Source organism: Amblyraja radiata, chromosome 18 (genome assembly GCF_010909765.2).
Source record: "Amblyraja radiata isolate CabotCenter1 chromosome 18, sAmbRad1.1.pri, whole genome shotgun sequence".
NCBI lineage: Eukaryota > Metazoa > Chordata > Chondrichthyes > Rajiformes > Rajidae > Amblyraja > Amblyraja radiata.
This window is the reverse complement of record NC_045973.1, coordinates 22,792,939-22,813,859: the sequence shown is the minus strand read 5'-3', so window position 1 is coordinate 22,813,859 and position 20,921 is coordinate 22,792,939. Positions and strand designations below refer to the sequence as shown.

Sequence of the window (20,921 nt, the reverse complement as noted above, 5' to 3'; positions counted from 1 at the left end):
AGCAAATGTTCTTTTGGTAATATGTTTAAAGGTGTCAAAACGCCACATTACCGGACATTCAGATTAGATGTATGTGTTATGAACAGCAATGAAGATACCCAGTTTGTACGCACCAGATTTCAAAAAAGTTATTGATAAACGCTGTTTCCATTATTCCCACTTCAGAATTAAAGTTAAAATTTTAACTGAAATATCTCCTGACCAAATTTGTGATGTATATGACTGACTGTAAAAGTAAAATCTGGATAAATCCAACGTATAGTTGTGAATGTTTTCATTAACTACTGTACCGATACTCCATATTAAAAGCATTGATTTGCCAGTAAAATTCTGTAATAACGTGTCAATGGTAGCAGTGACAATCGAACACTGCGGTTTTAATGTTTCACGTGTTCACAATTTTATTAATCCATCTTTATGGATTAAAAACAAATAACATTGGGAATTAAAACACATTTGGGGGGGGGTTTGAGAAGGCATTCGGTGCGGAATGGATGGATTGAGGCTGGGGAATTAGTGCATGTTGAAGTCGATAGAATTGTGAGGGGAGAGCGCGGGGGGGATGTCAATGGGGTTGAATGGGGGGTTCAGTACAGGTTGGACGGGGGGGGGGGGATCTGTGCAGGATGGATGGGGGGAATGAGTGCAGGGTGGTTGGGGGGGGGGGGGATCAGCATAGGGTGAATGGTGTAGACAAAAATGCTGGAGAAACTCAGCGGGTGAGGCAGCATGTATGGAGCGAAGGCAATAGGCAACGTTTCGGGTCGAGACCCTTCTTCAGACTGATTCTCCCATTCTTCTTGAATGGGGGGGATCAGTACAGGATGACTGGGGGAGGTCAGTACAATGTGGATTGGAGGGTCTGTGCAGGATGAATGGGTGGCTCACTACAGGATGGATGGGGGATCAGTGCAGGATAAACGGAGGGGGGTCAGTACGGGATGAATGGGGGGAATCAGTACAGGATGGATGGGTCGGAGCAGTGCAGGATGAATGGGGGAGCAGTGCAGGATGGATGGGGGTGGCAGGAGAATCAATGTGAGGTGGATAGGGAGATCGGTGCAGGATGAATAGATGCGAGGGGGGGGGGGGGTAAGAGGACTGAATAGAGGCAGGAATGGGGATCAGTGTGGGATTGAGAGGAGGGGTCCCTGGATAAAGGGGGGGGGGAGAGAGAGGGAGGGGGAGAGGGACGGAGGGGGAAAGAGAGACAGGGCAGAGGGGGGTGGGAGAGACAGAGGGGGTGGGGGGAAGAGACAGAGGGGGGAGAGACAGAGGGGGGGGGGAGAGAAGCAGAGGGGGGGAGAGAGTCAGAGGGGGGAGAGAGTCGGAGGGGGGGGAGAGAGACGGAGGGGGGGGAGAGTCGGAGGGGGGGGGAGAGAGACGGAGGGGGGGGGGAGAGAGACGGAGGCGGGGGGGGGGAGAGAGACGGAGGGGGGGTGGAGAGAGACGGAGGGGGGGAGAGAGACAGAGGGGGAGAGAGACAGAGGGGGATAGAGGGGAGAGACAGAGGGGGGAGAGAGACAGAGGGGGGAGAGAGACAGAGGGGGGGAGAGAGACAGAGGGGGGGGGAGAGACAGAGGGGGGGGGGGGAGACAGAGGGGGGGGGGGAGGGGAGAGACAGAGGGGGGAGAGAGAGACAGAGGGGGGAGAGAGAGACAGAGGGGGGGAGAGAGACAGAGGGGGGGGGGGGGAGAGACAGAGGGGGGGAGAGAGACAGAGGGGGGAGAGAGAGGGAGGGGGAGAGAGACAGGGGGGAGAGACAGAAGGGGGGGGGAGAGACAGAAGGGGGGGAGAGACAGAAGGGGGGGGGGAGAGACAGAAGGGGGGGGAGAGAGACAGAGGGGGGAGAGAGACAGAGGGGGGGGAGAGACAGAGGGGGGGGAGAGAGACAGAGGGGGGAGAGAGACAGAGGGGGGGAGAGACAGAGGGGGGAGAGAGACAGAGGGGGGAGAGAGACAGAGGGGGGAGAGAGACAGAGGGGGGGAGAGAGACAGAGGGGGGGGGGAGAGACAGGGGGGGGGGGAGAGACAGAGGGGGGGAGAGAGACAGAGGGGGGAGAGAGACAGAGGGGGCAGAGAGACAGAGGGGGGGGGGAGACAGAGGGGAGGGAGAGACATGGGGGGAGAGAGACAGAGGGGGGAGACAGAGGGGGGAGAGACAAAGGGGGAGGCAGTTGGGATCTCCTCGCCACCCAACAGCAAGGGGGGTCTCCTGCTCTCCCTCCCTCCTCCCGGCCTCGGCGTGCGGGTTTGTTTTGAAAGCGCCGTTGGCGGAGTGGCAGGCAGCGTCCGTTATCAGGCCGGGCGGGGTGCGGGAGGAGATGGAGCCGCCGCCGCTGTGTCCGGGGCCCGTCATTCGCTCCGACCGTCCGTCACACCACACTTAGCATCTTTCCCGCGCATTACAGCCGTCGCCGACACAAAACGTCATGTTCCTTTTCTCCAGAGATACTGCCCGACCCGCTGAATCACTCCAGTTTTTTGTGTCTATCTTCGGTATAAACCAGTATCTGCGTGCCAAGCCGGGCAAAATGACTCGCCGATTAGGTTGCCCAGCGGCACTTTGGGTGGTCATTGGCACCCGGGCAACCACTAATTTCGAGCCCTGATATACCTCATGTCATTTCAGACGCACTATCATCCCCTACCACACTGGGGCATTCTCCAAGAGAACCACCAAGGCTGCAAAGCCCCCCTGGAGCAATGACTGGACATTCAAAACGAAGGGCTAAATTCCCAAAGGGTTACTGTGTTGAACAGCTCACATGCTCTTTGACAAGAAACACGTGACATTTAAGGTTCAAAGGTTGTATTTATTGTCACATACACCTAGGTGTAGTGAAATTCTTTTTGCCTATTCTTTTGACGTTAACTTAAGAATGTACAAATGGCTCACATTCAATCATGCTTACCTGTCCACCAGAGAACACCACTGGTCCAGGTCCAAGGGTGGGACGGTAAGGAATGGTGGCCCCTTTTGGTGGAGACTACACAGGAAAAGAAACATAATGGAGTATTACCATTAGAACATTAGAAATAGAAGTACGCCATAATGCCTTTATGATTTAACGTCACTTTTCTGTTTAATCCCCATATTATCAACTATCTTAGTATCGAAAAAGCTATCCGTTTTCTTGAATGTCTTAGCATCCACAATATTCTGGAACACACATGACCAGTAGCAAAAAGGGAGGGGAATTGGTGAACTGCATCGCCGCACCAGTTGTTACATTGTATGATTTGAGCATGACTCCCTCCACAATTACTTTGCAGCCAGGCATCTGATGGAGGGAAAAGGGGGGGAAGGTCAGCAAGGCTTGTCTCCCTCTATCTCCACTGAATGTAGAACAGCGCACTTTAGTGCCTCCTTTTATTCTCATTGCATCCTAACCTTACTCGTGCCTCAGTTCAATTCTCACCAAAATTATTTCAAAATCTGCTCTAAAATTTTTTGTGTTTGATGCTCTTTCATCAGCTTTGGAGTTAAATACAGTGGCCCGCCATTTAAATTCCAACCAGCTTCAGTTATTATCCTCTCGTATTTTCAAACTTGGTTTTCCAGAAAATTCCTCAATTCCACTAAACACCAGATACTGTGCTTCTATAATCTCCAATCACAGAAATTTCACTCCCTACTCAGGGGCTGAAATCTGTACTATACTCTAATCCCTTTCTGCTGCCCAAGAACACAGAGCACCCCAGACAATTTCAAATCCTGATCTCATCAATGTCAAGGATGTTACTGCTGGGAAATAGGCATCTGGACCGGAAAGTGTTCTGTGCCGGCATCAAATTCGTAGCACAGGTTAGAAAGAGGAATGTATTCTTTCCACACTGTCGCATCAAACATTCCTAAGATTGAGCAGTAGACATGGAACTATATATCATTTCCTTCAGTGCTTCTTTACCACAAACATGGTATCATCCACAAATGCTAGGCATACTGCTCCAGAATTTCAAAGTTCCCCAAGTAATCCTAGGGAGTCCTGAGTTGCCATTACTGATGACTGTTCTGTTTTCCTGTTTTCTGTTAATCATTTACCAGATAGTTCAAAACTAAGTCCATCACTGGACCCTCACAATTCACACTTCTCACCTCCAGAATTACTGCACAAATTTGCCTGATGCAGTGGATGATGGCATCCTGAGTTCCAGAGATGGTGACTGCACGCTCGGTCGAGTTTGGCAGCAGGTCCCCGGCTACCTGAACCTGAGCTCCTGTAGTCTGCAAAGGCAAAGACAGTATTTCTGCTTCTGTTGCTTTAAACTGCGTTAGTCAAGCCCTGTCATGTACAACATCCTGCTGGGAGAAAAACTTGGACCAGAGCTTGCTGGCTTCAGGAAAACTTGCTTTAATAAATTTCTCCATTTGGATTGTGAGGTTAAACCCTCATTTCCACTGATGGTCTTAAATTATAAAGCAAAGACTGGAAATTTGAAATAAAATCTGAATGCTGTATACGTTCAATACATCAGGTAGTATCTATGAATAGGTTAATATTTTATGACAAAAGCTCTTGAAACATTAACTAGTTTCTCCACAGAAGCTGCTTGACTAACTGAATATCTCCTGTATTGTTTTTTATTTTATGATCCATATCAAACCTTCCCAGAATCGCAATGATTGAATCTTACAGGATAAGACCATTCAACATTGTCCTTGCAGTGACTCCATGTAAAAGCTGAATCTAATAATTCATCCTCCTATCAAAGTTACTGCTGATCAATCATTGTTCGCCAGATTATGTTACATTAAAAAAAGTATTCCATGTGGTCTCTGGCAACTGAAAAAAACAAACTCCTCCATTTACATCTCTTATTATATTGGTCAGATGTATTCCATTACACCGGACGGCACAGTAGAGCTGCTGCCTCACAGTGCATCAGACTTGGTTTAATCCTGACCTCGGGTACTATCTGTGTGGAGTTTGCAGATTCTCACTGTGATCACGTAGGTTTCCGCCAGGTGTTCCAGTTTCCTCCCATATTGTAAATTGCCCCCAGTGTGTAGGGAGTGGAAGAAAAAGTAGGACAACATAGAACTACTGTGAACGGGCGACCAATGGACTCAGTGAGCCGAAGGGCATGTTTCCATGCTGTATCTCTAAACTAAACTTGGCCTTTTTTTTCCCATTAAAGACAAGCAGCAGTAATAAAACATCTCAAATACTCGATGCCTTGCTTTGAACCATAATTTAATAATGTGGCGAGCTCCCAATTTTTACCCTGATGCGCAAGGAACAGGCATCATCCGGTACAAAACACCAACCTCACCAACTCACAGGTAGCTTGTATATGTGATGACCAATTTTACCAAAGTGGGTCAATTTGATTCCCATTGTGTGTGGTCTTGCATTAGTAACATGTAATTAAACACAGTTTTTAGTGAGTCCTGTTTTTCGTTTGTAGGGGATATGGACTTTTTAATGTGGGGGGTAGGTCTCAACTTTATTTCTAGGTCCCTACCTGGTCGGTGAGGCAGCTTTTTCTCCGGGCTGCCCGCTGACCCGTCCTCGTGGCCTACCAGCGGGCTTGGAGCGCCGTTTCCTGGCGGGCACCGCCCAGCAGCTTGGCCTCGGTGGCGGCAGTGTTGAGCTGGACCGCCGAGAGCAACAACTCCGGGCTGCGGGTCTGCGGAGCGGAGAGGCGGCGCCGATTTCAACATCGGGAGCCTGGGAGCTCCAAACCGGCGCGGCCTTGTCGGCTTTGGAAGCCGCGGGCTCCAACCGGGAAGCGGCCGTTCCAAGTGGCCCAGCCGCCGAAAGGACTCTCCCGACGCCGGGGCAAGACCACCCGGTGAGAACGGCCATAGACATCGGGCCTCCGTAGAGGCAACTGCGGTGGCCCCAATAGGCCTGACTTTGGGGTGAACATGGGGTGGGGACTGGACATTGTGCCTTCCTCCACAGTGCTACCCACTGTGGGGGGATGATTTTTTTGTCTATTCGTAGTCTTGTAGGTCTGTGTCCAAGATGGCTGCCGTGAAGGGAGAGTGAACGCTGGCGCGCTTTGGTTGCCGCTGCTCCCTCTTCACACTGTGTTTTTGATTTTCTGTTTTTGGATTGAATCCTGTTTTTAATTTGTGTCTCTGTGATGTCTTTATTGTTATATTCCGATTATATGTTATTCCGATATACTATGTAAGGTGTCCTTGAGATGTTTGAAAGGCGCCCATTAAATAAAATTTATTATTATTATTATTAAGATGCATTAGTACTGCTATAGTTGTATTGAATTCACAATGTTGCAAGTGCCCACAATTGGATCCAGAATTACTCACAATATGATCCAGACTGCTATGTTTCTTACAGCCAAAACAATTTACCTCTCTAATCTCCTTGATTTTTGACCCTCCTTTGCCTATCAGCGAACCACACTGACTGGCAGGGATTACCAAGCGCAGTGTAACAGGGGGCTTGCTCCTTGTGGTGTCACTCAGGCTTGATGTACTGAGGTCCTGGAACAAAGAAAATACAGGACCATTAGTCTAATGTCAATAACAATAGATCTAAGCCGCTGAAAAGGGGAAAAGGAGTAGGGAGGTGGATGGAAGGGAGAACAGCTTATACTATACATATATTAATATACATTCATAATAAAATTTCACAGAAACAAACGTAACCAAATCCAAATTATTTCAAATCGTTATCAAAAGATCAATCAATCATTTAAGAATGCTTGGGAGAAGAATAGGAAATTTAAAGTTTAGAGAGACAATTCCAGAGAATACAGGCAAAGGAATAGAAAGGCAGGAATCTGAAGAGGGACACAAAACACAAAAGATGAGACCTTTAAATCTGAGACACTTGATGTTACGGTTGAATTGAGGGATAATGGGGATAGGATACGATCAGCATATGCTGTTTCCCTAGGGTAGATGTGCTAGGATTTCATAAACATATCTTTAATAGCTCACCACTTCATTGAACTCTAGTTAAATGTCACTAAGGGGTACCTCTGCCATTACTGATGGATCTGCCATGGAAGCAGCAAATCCTACTGCTAGATCAATTTGAGACTTGCTATGTGAGGGTTTGGCAGGCTTGATTTTCCAACTTGGTTTCAGTTTAATGAAAAACAAACTGCACTACTTGAAATTTGGCACAGATTTAGATAAAATATAATTGAGAAGGAATTCATAACTCAGTGTCAAAAGTTGCACACTAATTAATTAAGCTAATTAGAAAATTAGATCGAAAAAGTAAGCGCCATCTAGTGCTCAATGCTCATATTACTCTGTGGGGAGTCCAATTCCATGCTGCAGTCTATTTAAACCATATATTATTATACCATATACCATTTACACTTCTTCCCACCCTTCCTCCTGTAAGGACTCCATCCCCTACTCCCAATTCCTCCGCCTACGCCACATCTGCTCCCAGGATGATGCGTTCCACACCAGGGCATCTGAAATGTCCTCATTCTTCAGGGAACGGGGATTCCCCTCCTCCACCATAGATGAGGCTTGCACCAGGGTCTCTTCCATACCCCGCAACACTGCTCTCTCTCCCCATCCCCGCACTCGCAACAAGGGCAGAGTCCCCCTAGTCCTCACCTTTCACCCCACCAGCCGTCACATACAACAAATAATCCTACGTCATTTTCGCCACCTCCAACGTGACCCCACCACTCGCCACATCTTCCCATCTCCCCCATTGTCTGCCTTCCGCAAAGACCGCTCCCTCCGCAACTCCCTTGTCAATTCTTCCCTTCCCTCCTGTACGACCCCCTCCCCGGGCACTTTCCGTTGCAACCGCAAGAAATGCAACACCTGTCCCTTTACCTCCCCCCTCGACTCCATTCAAGGACCCAAGCAGTCGTTCCAGGTGCGACAGAGGTTCACCTGGATCTCCTCCAACCTCTTCTACTGCATCTGCTGCTCTAGATGTCAGCTGATCTACATCGGTGAGACTAAGCGGAGGTTGGGCGATCGTTTCGCCGAACACCTCCGCTCGGTCCGCAAGAACCTATCTGACCTCCCGGTGGCTCAGCACTTCAACTCCCCCTCCCATTCCCAATCCGACCTCTCTGTCCTGGGTCTCCTCCATTGCCAGAGTGAGCAACACTGGAAATTGGAGGAACAGCACCTCATATTCCGCTTGGGAAGCCTGCATCCGGAGGGCATGAACATTGAATTCTCCCAATTTTGTTAGCCCTTGCTGTCTCCTCCCCTTCCTTAGCCCTCGAGCTGTCTCCTCCCATCCCCCAGCCCTCGGGCTCCTCCTCCTCCTTTTTCCTTCCTTCTCCCCGCCACCCCCTATCAGTCTGAAGAAGGGTTTCGGCCCGAAACGTTACCTATTTCCTTCGCTCCATAGATGCTGCTGCACCCGCTGAGTTTCTCCAGCACATTTGTGTACCATACCATATATATGTGTGTGTGTGTGTGTGTGTGTGTGTGTGTGTGTGTGTGTGTGTGTGTGTGTGTGTGTGTGTGTGTGTGTGTGTGTGTGTGTGTGTGTGTGTGTGCGTGACTTGTGAATATGACTGGAGTTAAATATAATTATATAATATTTTTAAAAATAGATAATGAATATAATTGTCAGTGTGTATGTTGAGTGAGACTGCCGCAGAGGTCCCGGGTTTCACCGGCTCCTGAACCCGCCTAATTAATGGGTCAGAGCAGATCCTGTGCGTTCGCCCGTTTACTGAACCCCACTGCCTGCCAGTGGGCAGAGGGGGATCACGATCATAGTGGGACTGGGGCAGTGCCAGGCTGGGGGAAGGCTAATTAAGGCAACTTCCACTGAGAGGAAAATGCGTGACCCTAACCCTAACTCGCCCCCCCCCTTGCAGAGCTGCTCACGGCTGGAGCTGGAGCCACTTTGGACCGGTTGCGGGCTGCGTACGTGTGGCCACTCAGCGTGTCCACCTCGGCCAGCATGCCCTTCTGGACCATCATGGTTATGATGGTGGGGGAAAAGCACTGGCCTGGACGCCGCGCCGCCCGGGCCACCTTCAGCAGCCCAATTTTGTCAGCTCCATCAGTGCACCCGCTCGCTCGCTGCAACACCCACGGGCCGACAGCCCGACCGATCCCTCGCAGCACCCACCGGCGGGCTGACAGCCCCCTCGCAGCACCCACGGGCCAACCGACAGCCCAACCGATTGACTGACCCTAATCCTAACTCTAGCTCTACATTTTTATTTAACAGTTCACATCATAATTTTACAACGCTAAATCAATTGTAAAACAAAATTATCAGCAAGGTTACATTACCTTTATTCCTTTGAAACCTTGCTATTTTTTTTTGATGTAATTAGGAAGCAGCCATAATCCCAGTGTGCTCGCTGCCTAGCTACCATGAAACAAAGTGCGTGATTGGTCAATTGGCGTCCGATGCAATGTCAAACGTGCTTTGATTGGACAATTTGACTCGGAAAATTGGAGGTTTTTCTCATATTTTTAAAATATGTGCAGGTTTTGGTCTTGACAAGTTTCAGGTATGGTTTCTATAATATTTTTATACAATATGTTATAAATACAGGTAGATACGTAATTTGGGTCATGAAATTAAACGAAAAAGCACCTCAGCCCACGGTCTAAAAAGCTCTTGTACTAAACCATTCCAAACACGTACCTCTTCAAGTTTGCCTGTGATCATTGTGAATGCTTTGAAGACTGCCTCCATCGAACCAGTAATTGTGATGATCCGTTCAGGGCATGAGCCCTCAGACACGTTGATACGTGCGCTGCTCTACAGAAAAGAAACACAAAACACCCACCTAGCTAAATGCATCAAGTCACGCAAAATTTATGTAGGTATCATTGAACCCCAGATAACCTTAGTTTGTATCACAAATATTATTTATTCTAAAAGAATCACCCCAAATATATCAATTAGATAGCAGTCTGTAACCTGAAGTTTCAAGAGTTTAATTCAGGTAGCGAGGAACTAAGGTGTGAGCTACTGGGCCATGTCCACATATTGCTGAATCAGATAACCATGACCATGCTCAGAACATCACCTTCAAAAGAACAAGTTGGTTGAAGTCGCTCATCCACTGTGAGGATGTACTCCATCATGATATGGTGTGCTAATGCAGGTATGCTACTGCAGGACCCATTTAGCAGCCAGATTGAACATTTATCAAGTGATATAAACAGACTTGTATTCTACTGAGTTAGCATCAGTGATCAGCGTGAATATTGAATGACAAAAGATCCCCATAACTCACCTCCTCGCGCATTCGCTTTATCGTGTCACCTTTCTGAAAAGTGAAACAGAGTGTGAAATTGCTGAAACAGCCCAACCAGTGGTGGTGCATGGGAACACGAAACAAACCCGCGTGGGAAAAATGCAAGTGTGCTGGGTACTCACCTTCCCAATGATGCTGCCAACTTCCTGCGAGGAAAAAGGAAGAATGCAATTATCAACATGGAGAAAGCATCCAGATCCCAACTCTAGTTGTGCTAGCTCACGCCTGTGATGCTACATGGTTATCAACATTGAATATCAATGAATATTAAGGGATAGGTATATTGTCCATCCATAGTTGCCCTTTTTGATCACTGATAATGGTTTGTTATAATTGAACAGGTAGTAAGCTGCTTTAGAGATCAGTTAACAGTCAACCAAGTTAGTGTGGTGCTATGGCCAGACAGGGAATGCATGGTGAGTTTGTTTTCTTAAACCAGGTACATTTTCAATGATGCGAAAGAAATAGGCAACGTTTCGGGTCGAAACCCGAAGGGTCTCGAACCGAAACGTTGCCTATTTCCTTCGCTCCATAGATGCTGCCTCACCCGCTGAGTTTCTCCAGCATTTTTGTCTACCTTCGATTTTCCAGCATCTGCAGTTCCTTCTTAAACATTTTCAATGATGATCGCATAGCTTGAATAGTTATAATTACATAAGAATTTTATTGATCAAGTTTAACACAATGGGACTTGAATTAATGCATTATTGACCCAGTAAGTTAACATGTTATCTACACACTAATGCTTGGATGAAGAATGGATGTGAAATTCAGTGTCCAATTCAGGTGTCTATCCGGTGATGAGGTGGAGTGGTCCAGCAATGCCACCCAAAGACTAGGTATAAATGGGTTGTAGGTTGCCTTTGGATTCTGAATACATTTTGCAGCTCCTCAGTCACATACCTTGCCATGCATGAGCAGTCGGAGGGTCAGTGTAACATGCAGTCCTCCATCAGAACAGTAATCAGTCTGATCCATTGTCGGCTGCAGCTCCAGGTCAGAGCACATCAAACTGTCACTAAGCACGAAGAAAAAAGTTACAATCGAAAATAAAAATGCAAATAAAATGATAGCACGCGCCACAAAAGAGACAGGAATGGAAATGAATTAAAACAAAGGGCTCAGTTAACCAACCCACAAATAAGCACTCTCAATGATTAAACCCTGACAAGAGATTACTTGGATCACAACGTCAAAGGTCAGCCCAGGACCACACCCATCAGCCTTCAAAAGAATTTGCATAAAATGAGAAGAGGAATGAAATGTAAAGCCAGAGAGGGAGGGATATAGGTGGAAGGGAAAAGAGGGGGGGGGATAAAAGGGAAATGAGGGACTGAGGGATGGGAGACGACTGCACAAAGGAGGGGAACGGAGCAGGGTAACTGGGGGTTCGAGGATATGGGGGCGCATTGGGGTGGGGAGCATGGGAAAGAGAGGGATGTTAATTGGGGTATTAGTTGAAATTGGAGAATTCAATGTGCATACCGTTGGGTTGTAAGCTACCCAAGGTGGAATACGAGGTGCTGTTCCTCCGGTCTGCGTGTTGCCTCAGTCTGGCAATGAAGGACGCCAAGGACAGAAAGATCGGTATGAAAATGGGAGTTAAAATGGTTGCAACCAGGTGATCCCTCTGCCTTTACATTTCACTCCTCTTCTCTCTTTATCTGACACCCTTTATCTCCTTTTCACCTCTAGCCTTTGTCACTTCACCATACCAATCAAGAGATCCCTCACATATATCGACCTATCACCTGCCAGGCTTTGTCCCACCTCCCTTTTCAACCCCATTCTCAATCAGCCTGAAGAAGTGTCTTGACCTGAAACCGTGTCTGACTATTTCCTCTACAGATGTTGCCTGGCTCGCTGAGTTCCTCCACCACCTTATGTTTTGCTCAAAATTCCAGCATCCACAGGTGTCAACCTTTATGCCCAAGCAATTTAAGTTCTTGTCTAGATACTTCTTAAATGCTGTTAGGGACTCTGCTTCTATTTCTCTCCCTCTCTCTCTGGCAGTGCATTCCAGATATTCACCTCTCTCCTAAATCTAAGTCCTCTAATTTTCTTCACCTGTTTAAGGGAGAGGTTTTCTGCTATTTTTCCAATCTATGCACCTCATTTTATATATCTTAATCATGATGCCTCTTAATCTCTTCAGGGGAAAAATAACTAGCCTCTACACTCTTTAGAAGCAATTTACTTGGTAGAAAATATGAATAGTGGGATATCCAAAATATATCTGGGGATTATTGCAGTGAGCAATAAACTTTGAAGGGGATGAATGGCCTTTTCTCAACCATCTTCCTCATGTTCTCCTGAGCCCGGCATAAGCACAATGACTGCAGAAGTGTCCAAGGCAACAACAATTGTCAATGTAGACCATTAGCAAATTTCCCAAAGCACTTTTCTTGCTTGAAATAACCAGATCATAGAAAAGAGCAAAAATGCACCACCACATTAAGGCAACATTCAGGATTCTGTCAACTTTGTGATGAGATTTCTTAACTTCCCCCATGGTTATTTAGCCAATTATTATTACATTTTACAGATTGATTAGTCTACAATCCAAACTCAGCCCTCAGGTTTCAACATAGCCTGAGCGGTTGGTTTAGAGGAGTTACACGTTGAGAGAGCAGATGCAAAGGCATTCTGCCGTTTGATCTCGCTCAGCTGTCTGGCACATGGCCCAGATCTTTATCTTATTTTAACAAGGCAAATGACAGGCTGGCTGCCGAGGGTGGGCAAAATTTGGACCCTTCGCATTGGAATAAAAGTTCTGTATTTTCAACACATCAAATGATGAACAAATAGAATATGTTGGACAGGAATTCCCGAATTTTCTCCAGCCCTCCATCGAGGTTCACAATTCACCATAGTATTAAAGGTTTCAGCTTTCAGGTAGGACATTAAGTCACAGCTCTTCGTCCCTGAGTGAATGTAAAATAGGGTTGAGCGGTGGGGGGACCAGGTCGGAGAGTGGGGGAAACGGGTCGGAGAGGAAGGATACGGGTCGGGTGGGGAGGAAGGAAACGGGTGGGGGTGGGAGGAAACGGGGTGGGGGTGGGAGGAAACGGGGTGGGGGTGGGAGGAAACGGGTCGGTGGGGAGGAAGGAAACGGGTGGGGAGGAAGGAAACAGGTGGGGGTGGGGAGGAAGGAAACGGGTGGGGGGGGAGCAAACAGGGGGGATGGGGGGCGAAGAAACGGGTCGGGAGGGGGAAGAAACAGATGGGGGGGGAGGCGGGTAGTAAACGGGTCCGGGAGGGAAGAAAACGGATCGGGGGGGGGGGGGGGGGGAGGAAACGGGTTGGGGGGGGGGGGGAGAGGAACGGTGGGGTGGAGGAACAGGTGGGGTGGGGTTGGGAGGAAACGGGTGGGGGTGGGGGGGGAGGAAACGGGTTGGGGGGAAGGAAACGGGGTGGGGGAAGGAAACGGGTCGGGTGGGGAGGAAGGAAACGGGTGGGGAGGAAGGAAACGGGTGGGGAGGAAGGAAACGGGTGGGGGTGGGGAGGAAGAAAACGGGTGGGGGAGGAAACGGGTTGGGGGGGAGAGGAAACGGGTGGGGGTGGGAGGAAACGGGTGGGGGTGGGGTTGGGAGGAAACGGGTGGGGGTGGGGGGGAGGAAACGGGTGGGGGTGGGGAGGAAGGAAACGGGTGGGGGAGGAAACGGGTTGGGGGGGAGAGGAAACGGGTGGGGGTGGGAGGAAACAGGTGGGGTGGGGTTGGGAGGAAACGGGTGGGGAGGAAGGAAACGGGTGGGGAGGAAGGAAACGGGTGGGGGTGGGGTGGAAGGAAACAGGGGGGGGGCGGGGGGCGAAGAAACGGGTCGGGAGGGGGAAGAAACGGATGGGGGGAGGCGGGTAGTAAACGGGTCCGGGGGGGAAGAAAACGGATCGGGGGGGGGGAAGAGGAAACGGATCGGCGGTGGGGGGGAGAAAACGGATCGGGGGGGGGGGGGGGACGGATTGGGGGGGAGGGGAGAGGAAACGGATCGGGGCGGGGGGGGAGAGGAAGCGGATCGGCGGTGGGGGGGGGGAGAAAATGGATCGTGGGGGGGGAGGGGAGAGAGGAAACGGATCGGGGCGGGAGAGGAAATGGATCGGGGGGGGGGGGGGGAGAGAGGAGACGGATCGGGGGGGGAGTAACGGGCCAGGCGGGATGGGTGAAGAAACGAGGGGGAATATGTAAAGGCGTGAAAATGGGGAAATCTGTGAGACGTGAAATTTGAGAAGTGGGGAGGGGGCGGGATTGGAGCGGAGAAGGGACGAGGAATGATCAGTTGGCGGGTTTTGGGGCCGAGCGCGGGCAGGATTAGTAACTGCGAGCGTGAGGCCTAGTCCGGGAGCGGCGCCGAGGCGCCTGGAGGCCGCGTGCGGCCCAGCTCTCCCCCTCCCCCCTCCTCTCTCTCAGGCCCGGCCGCCAGCCCGCGCCCCGACTACACCCCGCCCGCCCGCCTGCCGCGGGGCTCAGTACCCGTTCACGTTCACTCGCCGCCATCCCCTCCCCGCCCCGCCGCCATCGCCTTACCCCGCCAACATCTCCGCCGCCGTTGTCCGAATGTGGTTCCTCTCCGACTTCCTGCTGACGAGAAGCAGCGACAATCGTCCGCCTGTACGACACGCAGCGCACCGCGACCTCCCTCACCACCGCCCTCGCCCGGCCCGCCCGCCAACTGCACACACTCTGCGCCTCTTCCTCCCCATCGTCAACAAAATATCCTCCCCCACTGTCTGGTCGCGCAAACACCCCTTCCATCCACCCGTCTGATTCTGCAAACAACTCCCCACACTCCTTCCACTCACCCCACAGTCTGATCATGCAAACAATTTCCCCACCCTCCACAGTCTGATCGCGCACCCCCCTCCCCCCCTCCCTCCTAAAAATTGAACTTCGGGCCCGAACGCGTGCATTTTCTAAATCCTTGTGTTTTTGGGAAGGCGGGCTTCAGATTTCACTCCCTTTTGTACAATGAAAGGGTATTCTCATTCCTTACTAAATGTACTTTCGGTGAATTTTAAGATTGTCCACTGCAGTCGTCAATACCCCTTTAAACAAACACATGCTGGAGTAACTCAGCGGGTCAGGTAGCATCTCTGGAGGACATGGATAGGTCGGGACATTTCTTCTGTCACCTACCCATGCCCTTCAGCGATGCTGCCTAAACCACTGAATCACTCTTAACACTTTATTTTGTAGACCAGCATCTGCAGAGTTCCACGTTTCTCAATTTCCCTTTATCCATCAAATTAAATGCATTTATTATGTTAATCTCCCAAATCTCACGTACTCAGATCAAAGTTAAAAGCAGTGTGATGGAGATACAAGAACCTGAAGATGCTGTTATCCCGACCAAAAACAAACTGGATGAACTCAGCAGGTCAAGCTGCAGCAGGGGAGGTCGACATTTTGGGTGATAGCTGCCAAGGATAAATTCATCATTATATTTAGTGACCAATCTTGTACACGTGTTAATGGAGCCAAAGGGGATTGTGGTAAACCCATGACAGATATAAGACTGATTGTACAGTCTAAGGGTAAAGTATTCAGGGGTGCACAGTGACGCAGCGGTAGAGTTGCTCCCCACAGTGCCCGAGACGTTCGATCCTGGCTATGGGTGCTGTTTGTACAGAGTTTGTATATTCTCCCTGTGACTGTGTGGGCTCTCTCCGAGTGCTCCGGTTTCTTCCCACACTCCAAAGACTTGCAGGTTTGTAGGTTATTTGGCCGGTAAAATTGTGAATGGTCCCTAGAATGTAGCATAGTTTAGTGCAAAGGACATTCGCTGGTCAGCGTGCACTCATTTGGCCGAAGGGCCTGTTTCCACACTTTCTCTAAAGTATATTGTACACCCCCCCCTCTCCTTTCTTAAGTTGCCGTTGCATTAATTGCCAACTCTGCTGGAAGTATTTACTAGCATTTCCACATCACCTATATCCACCCAGTTTCAAGACATGTGCCATCCCAGGGTTACTTTGTTGAGTTATCTCAATACATTCCTGGCCCCCTACCAACTTTAAACTACTGTTCGCTTTCCCCTTCCCCTCCCGCACCACACACATTCATCATTCTTGCCTGCCCTTCCTGATCCAGTGACTTTGTTTGGAAGCATCTCACTTTTAAATTATTCATCCTGGTTCTGACCCAAAACGTCAACTATTCCTTTTCTCCGGAGCTGCTGCCTGACCCGCTGAGTTATTCCAGCATTTTGTGTCTACCTTCGGTGTAAACCAGAATCTGCAGTTCCTTCTAACACAAGTGTTTTTGAGACGCGCCCTCTAAAATGGATTAAAAGACTACACAGTATTGTTTTGACGTGGAGGGACAAGAGTTCCCTATGTCTTGGTGTCAATATTTAGCTTAACACCTAAAAATAAAGGCTTAAGTTTAAGTTTATTGGAATGGCACGAAAGTAGGACGCAAACAATTTTAATGTTTAATGTTTTATGTGTCATTCCTAACTGTCACTGTATGTCACGTTGTCACTTGCAGGCAGAGCACCAAGACAAATTCCTTGTATGTGAATACTTGGCCAATAAACTTTTTCATTCATTTCTTTCCCATCTAGACTCGGTTTGCACAATTGCACCCCAAGTTAAGATTTAGCTCTTAGGGTTAAAGGAATCAAGGAATCCGGGGAAAAACCAGGAACGGGGGTACTGATTTTAGTTCCAATTCATATACATTCTATGTATGGTTGCTGGCGGAGTGATTGGGCAGGTGAGAGCAGTTGCTGGGTTAAACAATACTCGGGCAGGTTTTAGTAGTGAGAATAGATGTGGTGGCACATCATTGCAGTACGCAGAGCCACACCAACTTCAAAAAGATGCCGAGCGAGCCCAGTGCTTGGCGTCAGGCGGTCTGTACATCAATCTCTTCCTCAGGAGGTCACAGATTTTTTTTAATTAATTTTCTCTTTGTTTTTTGTCCAGTCAGATTACAAAGGTGATTTCAACATCCAGGAAGGCAGTTGGTGGGGGCAGGTGGGATAATGCAGCAATCAACACAGGCACTGGGATATATTCAGCCAAGCCAGTGTCACATTACACTGTTGTTCCAGCCCAGAAGCCTCAGGGCAAAAGACCTTTAATGACGTGGGACCCACCTAGCCAACTCTACTGCTGCCGTCACTCTCTCCCAGCCTGTCTCATTCAGTTATTCTTTCTCACCATTCTCTTTGAAGATTAATGTGCAAGCCTCACTGCTGATAAATGTTGAGATGGGGAGTTTGGCTTCTACATTGAATGGATACCCTCCAATTCTAGTGAGCCACAAAACCTGCATTTTGTGGCTTCTAAATAAAGTTTCAGCCCTGGCCTACCATCATTACACTTTTCCCCTTTTCTATTCTACAAATTACCAGCTGTGCATTCAGCCACTGAGGTCTCAGAAAGCATGATCTGTGAACACAAGGATAGAGAGGGATCACTGAATAACTAAAGGCCAACTTTTTGATTATTGACCTTAATCCTCAAGGCACCCAAACTTCACTGAAATTAAAAATTATCATAATCTCGATGCATGCTCGATCTCCTCAGTGAAAATATTCGCTTTAGTCACATCCTAATACCCTAAACTACATAAAATTATCCCGAGCAGGGCAGCACAATGGCGCAGCAGTAGCGTTGCGGCCTCACAGCGCTGGAGATCCGGGTTCGATCCCGACTATGGAGTTGTAGGTTCTCCCTGTGACCGCGTGGGTTTTCTCTGAGATCTTCAGGTTCCTCCCACACTCCGAAGACATACAGGTATGTAGGTTAATTGGCTTAGGACAATTTACATTTATACCTAGTGTGTGTAGGATAATGTTAGTGTGTTGGGATCGCTGGTAGTTGCGGACTTGGTGGGCCGAAGGGCCTGTTTCCGTGCTGTATCTCTAAACTAGTCAGCAAATCTACAACCTGGACACAATGTGACAGGCAACATGATTTCACAGGAGTAAATGATTACATCAGACATAAGTACTGGTAGTTCTGCTCTAACGTACTTTTCTATAATACAAATTGGATGCAACAAGAATAATTAATATCTATTACACTGGATACATTGATTACAACATTTCCATCTGGAACTAGAATCACTTAAAAGTTACCTTGGGGGGAAAAAAAACAGAAAAAAAATCTTGGGTTTAAACAGTATAGGCAATGAAATTTGTTTATTTGCAACTTGCCCATAGTAATCAGGCGCCATTGTCTCAAGAGCATCGCTGCTACTTTAACTGTGGATGGCCATTGAAATTGCCAAACAATCACTTCTATTGACACTTGTACAGCAATACAATTAAACAATTTAATACAGCCTTTAATACTTTTAGCTTGAAGTACCAAAAATAAACGTAACTATCAAAAATACATAATTTTTGAAAATCCTGAGGGGAAAAATAACCTATGTCATTGCAAGTCTGAAACCCTCCAACGCCTAATCCACTTTTCCCCTTTGACATGATCTTGAAACATGATTTTGTAGCAACACAAATATCACTTTGCAGCAGAACTACCCGAAAGATAAAATATTTGTTCACTACAGATTTGTAGGTAGAAAACAGATCAATAGTGGTTCGACTACCCGACTGTACATTCTACCCCCACATTTGCACAAACAGTGGACAGTCTGAAGAAGGGTCTTGACCCAAAACGTCACCCATTCCTTCTCTCCAGAGGTGCTGCCTGTCCCGTTGAGTTACTCCAACATTCTGTGTCTACGAGTTAAACCAGCATCAGTAGTTCTTCCGACAGATGTCAATAGTTACACTAAATCTCAAAATTAAACACCAAAGCCTGGAGATTAGATAGGATAAACAAAAATAATATATTTGACAGAGCTTTTAAAGTTGCTCTCCAAAGGGAAAATAAATTGTCAGTTGCACAAGTCTAGAACCAAATGAAAAGAATGAGTACAATAGTAATATGCTGGAAGTGGTTACAATGATAGGAAGGATGAGAGGTCACAGGGAGTAAGAATTTCATGGATGAGCCGGGAATTTCAAGATTAAGCAGAGGTTGAAAGGGCTGACAAAGAGATTGAACTGGATGCATCCATACAGTAACGGACCACGTGCTCCGTGGATGTTGGCAAGGTGTGATACTGAAATGTCACCAACAAAAACTGATGCCAAATAACATGAGGTGATGTCATGGTAGGTGAAGAGTTATGAAGGACTGCAAAACCAGTGCCAAATAATCAAACCATTCTTAACTGGGTGCCAATGCAGGTTAGCAAGGCGTGAGTGACGGCCTGATTAGCAAAGGTTTGGATGACCCCATGTATGTTTGAGTGGAGTGAGGGAAGCTGACCATGAGTCAGCTGCAGCTATGCAGTCTCAAGTTTCCATGTCCTTCAGCTGGGTTTTTACAGCAGACAAGTTGGAGGCAGGAGCAGAATCAAGCAGCTTGTAGGATTGGAAATAGGTCAGCTGGTGTTGAACTGTAATAGTCAATTTTCAGTCAAAACAAGCCCACCAAGTTTGCACAGATAAAATATTTTTTTCTATTTCTTCCCTTTTATCTTCACCTTGCCCTCTCCCTATGAAAAAGCTTCAGAATTTTAAACCTCAAGTATTCCTTTTACTATGTTGCTGTGTCTCCCCTCCTTGATTCACCTTTCTAGCTAGCTTTTCCTCTCATTCTGCCCAAGTTTTTGACAAGGTTCCTGAAGTGTAGTGCCCAGGTTTGGAACTGGTACTCTTCAGATCTTTGCCAATGATTTATACGAGCTCCATGTTGGGAGTGGTTAACAAGGTACATTTCAAGAACAAGTGTTGAAGTTAGGCAGACTAAAGAGAATTTAATGGCTATCCTGCATGACAGTGGAAGAAATATTTGCGGGTTTGTTTTTAGCTTTGGTTGTTAATGGAAGATTGGAGGCAACAATTACACAGCAAGAGTTGTTGACACCATGGTGGTTGTGAGACAGATGGATATTAGCCCTGTCTGGCTAATATGGGATAATTCGACCAGATTGTCCCCATCACCCCTCACTACCTGGCACTCTAATTGTAGCTCATTCTGAAATAATCCCCTAGTTGTGTCAGAAGTAAAGCAGCTTTCGCCTGATCTGTCTAACTCCTTTTCAGCCTGTTTAATTAAACACCCACAGAAACAGATATCTATTGCCTGACGCATCAGTCTTTATTCAGTGAATGTCTGCACAAGAGAAGGGAATGAGAGTGTAATAAAGATAAACAAGTTCTGGTTTGTGCCAGCTTCACAGTTCTCATCCATTTCAGCTGCGAGGTAGTTACATGGCCTCTAAGGCACAGATAAGGCCCTGATGCCAACGACATTTTTGTCCACTACACTTATTCCATATTCTCACATCATAGAAACATAGTGACTGCATCCATCTATGCCTTCCTATTTAAATGATCTGATTCCACATCCTCTGACAGCATGTTCCAGATATCAACGAGTAAACCCTGGCACTCTTGCAATGCAGCATTCTCCCAACAAGACAACTGATACTGAATGTAGCATTAGCTGCCTCAACTATGAGAACAATATATTATTCCTGTTATCATTCCTTCCCCCACCACAGCATGATGGATTGCCATCAGGTTAAAAAATATATAAACTAGAGTTCAGATTGAACAGATCGCAGACACTTCAGGTCAAAATTTTAGCCTGAACAGTTATGGGCCTGTCCCACTATACGAGGTAATTCAAGAGCTCTCCCGAGTTTAAAAAAAATCAAACTCGTGGTAAGTACGTAGAATGTACGTAGCTGCTACGTCG

The 20,921-nt window shown here is 47.7% G+C and overlaps 1 protein-coding gene across 21 annotated transcripts in view; it reads right to left on the bottom strand.

The window, feature by feature from the left end:
- Positions 1–20,921, bottom strand: part of pcbp4 (poly(rC) binding protein 4) — a 72,846-nt gene that overhangs the window by 12,231 nt on the left and 39,694 nt on the right. For 7 of the 21 annotated variants that reach the window (XM_033036822.1, XM_033036835.1, XM_033036818.1 and 4 more), the window contains 8 exons: positions 14,722–14,775; positions 11,103–11,217; positions 10,322–10,345; positions 10,179–10,211; positions 9,581–9,697; positions 6,328–6,459; positions 4,099–4,227; positions 2,915–2,989 (listed from right to left, as the gene is read on the bottom strand). In XM_033036822.1, the coding sequence (XP_032892713.1) occupies positions 2,915–2,989; positions 4,099–4,227; positions 6,328–6,459; positions 9,581–9,697; positions 10,179–10,211; positions 10,322–10,345; positions 11,103–11,217; positions 14,722–14,732 (636 nt within the window). In that variant the 5' untranslated portion in view covers positions 14,733–14,775. Of the gene's footprint in view, positions 1–2,914; positions 2,990–4,098; positions 4,228–6,327; positions 6,460–9,580; positions 9,698–10,178; positions 10,212–10,321; positions 10,346–11,102; positions 11,218–11,684; positions 11,753–14,721; positions 14,776–20,921 lie in introns of all 21 variants that reach the window. The other 14 variants (XM_033036821.1, XM_033036836.1, XM_033036823.1 and 11 more) reach the window with 4 other exon arrangements.